Source organism: Salpingoeca rosetta (genome assembly GCF_000188695.1).
Source record: "Salpingoeca rosetta unplaced genomic scaffold supercont1.2, whole genome shotgun sequence".
Taxonomy (NCBI): Eukaryota; class Choanoflagellata; order Craspedida; family Salpingoecidae; genus Salpingoeca; species Salpingoeca rosetta.
The window spans coordinates 503,286-505,785 of record NW_004754932.1 but is presented as its reverse complement, the minus strand read 5'-3'; the positions used below and the strand labels follow the sequence as shown (position 1 = coordinate 505,785).

General features: G+C 60.2%; 2 protein-coding genes across 2 annotated transcripts in view; both read left to right on the top strand.

The window, feature by feature from the left end:
• PTSG_00688 (uncharacterized protein) overlaps nucleotides 1-796 on the top strand; it is a 1,536-nt gene extending 740 nt beyond the window's left edge. The window contains exons 1-2 of the mRNA XM_004998098.1: nucleotides 1-9; nucleotides 345-796. The exon at nucleotides 1-9 is cut by the window's left edge and continues 740 nt beyond it. Coding sequence (XP_004998155.1) covers nucleotides 1-9; nucleotides 345-535 — 200 coding nt within the window. The 3' untranslated portion in view covers nucleotides 536-796. The remainder of the gene's footprint in view (nucleotides 10-344) is intronic.
• An 86-nt stretch (nucleotides 797-882) lies between these two features.
• The window catches only part of PTSG_00687 (metallo-beta-lactamase superfamily), a gene marked incomplete at both ends in the record, with an annotated part of 2,068 nt that continues 450 nt past the window's right edge, over nucleotides 883-2,500 (top strand). Inside the window, 2 exons of the mRNA XM_004998097.1 lie at nucleotides 883-890; nucleotides 1,117-2,500. The exon at nucleotides 1,117-2,500 is cut by the window's right edge and continues 450 nt beyond it. Coding sequence (XP_004998154.1) covers nucleotides 883-890; nucleotides 1,117-2,500 — 1,392 coding nt within the window. The remainder of the gene's footprint in view (nucleotides 891-1,116) is intronic.

The window sequence follows — 2,500 nt, the reverse complement described above, 5'->3', positions numbered from 1 at the left end:
CTCTCCTCGGTGCGCTACTGTCACGAACTGCTCGTCTGCCTGTGGTTGTGTCTTGTGCGGCCGTGTGGAGGGCGGGAGTGGTGTTGTTTGAACGTTGTGTGATTCGCTGCGTCGTACGTTGTGTGGTTTGGAGTTTAGCTGCCAGCTCTTGTTTGCAATCCACTTTCTTTGCTGTGTGCTGCATTCGGTCGTGCGCATCCACCCTCAACAAGCAAGCAAGTTAACGCCTCTTCTCCCCCCTCTCTCTGTCTCTGTCTCTCTCTCTCTCTTCCTCTGTCTCTCCCACACGCACACACACACAATCACACACAATCACACTCACACACACGTCCCAATGATGCCAGGTGCGAGTGTGGGGCTTCTTCCCATGATCCCGTTTATGATGCGCAAAAAGTCTCGGGCGATTGAGCGCCGCAAGGAGATGAAGGCCGTCTTTGCGCAGTTTGAATACGAACACGAGACCCTGCGCATGCGCATCGACAAAACCACGGGCAACCTCATCATCGAAACACACCCATCGGTCCTCTACGGCTGACTCTTGCAATATGCTTGTCGTTGAGCCTGAATGCCTCACGTCATTGCCCATGGGTTACCTGGATTATATTCCACATTGTTATGTCACATATTATGTCTCTCTCGCTTGCTTCCTCTTCCTCTCATCATCATCATCCTCATCTCTGTGCTTCTGTGGAGTGCTTGCGACACAGAACCTCTCTGTTGTTGTCCCTCTCTTGTCCAACAAAGTCCTGCGTGGCCGTGGTTTTTTTTTTTTGCTGTCGTGCGCAACACACGTGTGTGCAGCCGCGCCAGCCAGAACACCCACGATACAACAATACCCACACCACAAAACACCACCATGGTGGCGACCTCAAGCTGTCGGCTATGTGCCAGTATGATGGCAAGGCGGTGCACCACCACCACCACCGCCACCACCACCGCTGCTGCCGCCGCAACAGCAACAACCATTCGCGGCACGGGTCGCTTTTTGAGTCAGATCGCACGACGACACCCACAAATACAGCAGCAGCAACACCAGCAACACCAGCAACACCAGCGACGCCACCTGGCAAGAGCCACGGCGATGCTGCGGCGATCGACAATGCCGTTGTCAACCAGCACTGCACGCTGGAACGCGGGCAGCAACGCCAGCAGCAACAGCAAGGACGGTGAGAAGGAGGCCGGTGGTACGGGGAGCCTGACGTCGTTGCTGGAGGGCATCATGGAGGTGAAGAAGTCGGCCAGCGCGCAGCAGGAGAACAGCTTCAAGCAGCTGGAGCAGCTGTTCAAGGACAACGACAAGGACCACTTCCTGATCCCCATGGGCGGCGCAGAGGAGATTGGCATGAACTGCAACCTGTACGTGCACAAGAACCGCTTCCTCATGGTCGATCTCGGCGTGAACCTCACCAACATCGGCAACGGCTCCACGGCCATCATGCCAGACCTCGACTACGTCATGCGCAACAAGCACAAGCTCGTCGCCCTGGTCATCACCCACGCCCACGAGGACCACATTGGCGCCGTGGCCACGCTCTGGCCAGACCTCAAGTGCCCGCTCTACTGCACAAAGTTCACGGCGGAGATGATCCGCGCCCGCCTCCCGCCAAACGTCAGGATCCCTCCCCTGCACATCATCGACCAGAAGACAAAGGTGACCACAAAGCCCTTCAGCTTCACCCTGCAGCACATGACGCACTCCATCCCGGAGTCGCACGCCGTCATCCTGCACACGGAGCAAGGGCACATCGTGCACACGGGCGACTGGAAGCACGACTCTGCACCCTTGCTGGGCCCGCCATTCGACTACGCAGCCATGAACAAGCTCGGCGAGGAAGGCGTGCTTGCCGTTGTCGGCGACTCGACCAACGCCGTCGTGGAGGGCGAGTCGGTGCCCGAGTCCGAGGTGCAGCGCGGCCTGCGCGAGCGCCTGCTGAAGGTGGAGCCTGACCGGCAGTGCGTGCTCACCTGCTTCTCGTCCAGCGTCTCCCGCGTCGGTATTGCGCTCGACTGCGCGCCGCAGATGAATCGTCGGCCAGCGCTCATGGGCCACGCCATGCTCACCACCAGCGGCATTGCGCACGACTGCGGCTACCTGCCCACACTCCCCTCCACCCGCGGCCTCCACGAGGTGGTGACCAAGCACGCGCCCGCGCAGTGCCTGATGCTTGCCACGGGGTGCCAGGGCGAGCCCGCTGCTGCGCTGTCACGCATGGCGTCTGGCGACCACCCAATTGTGCACCTTGGCCCAGACGACGTCGTCATCTTCTCGTCGCGCGTCATCCCCGGCAACGAGTTGGACGTGCAGCGCGTGGTGAACCAGCTCAAGCGCCGCGGTGTGCGCATCATCCGTGATGGCGAGGACGGGGTGCCGACACACGCCTCTGGCCACGCATATCGGGGTGATATCCGCATGCTGCTGTCGCGGCTTCGCCCGCAGATGGTCGTGCCCGTGCACGGCGAGTACCTGCACTTGGAGGAGCATTGCAGCCTGGCGCGGGAG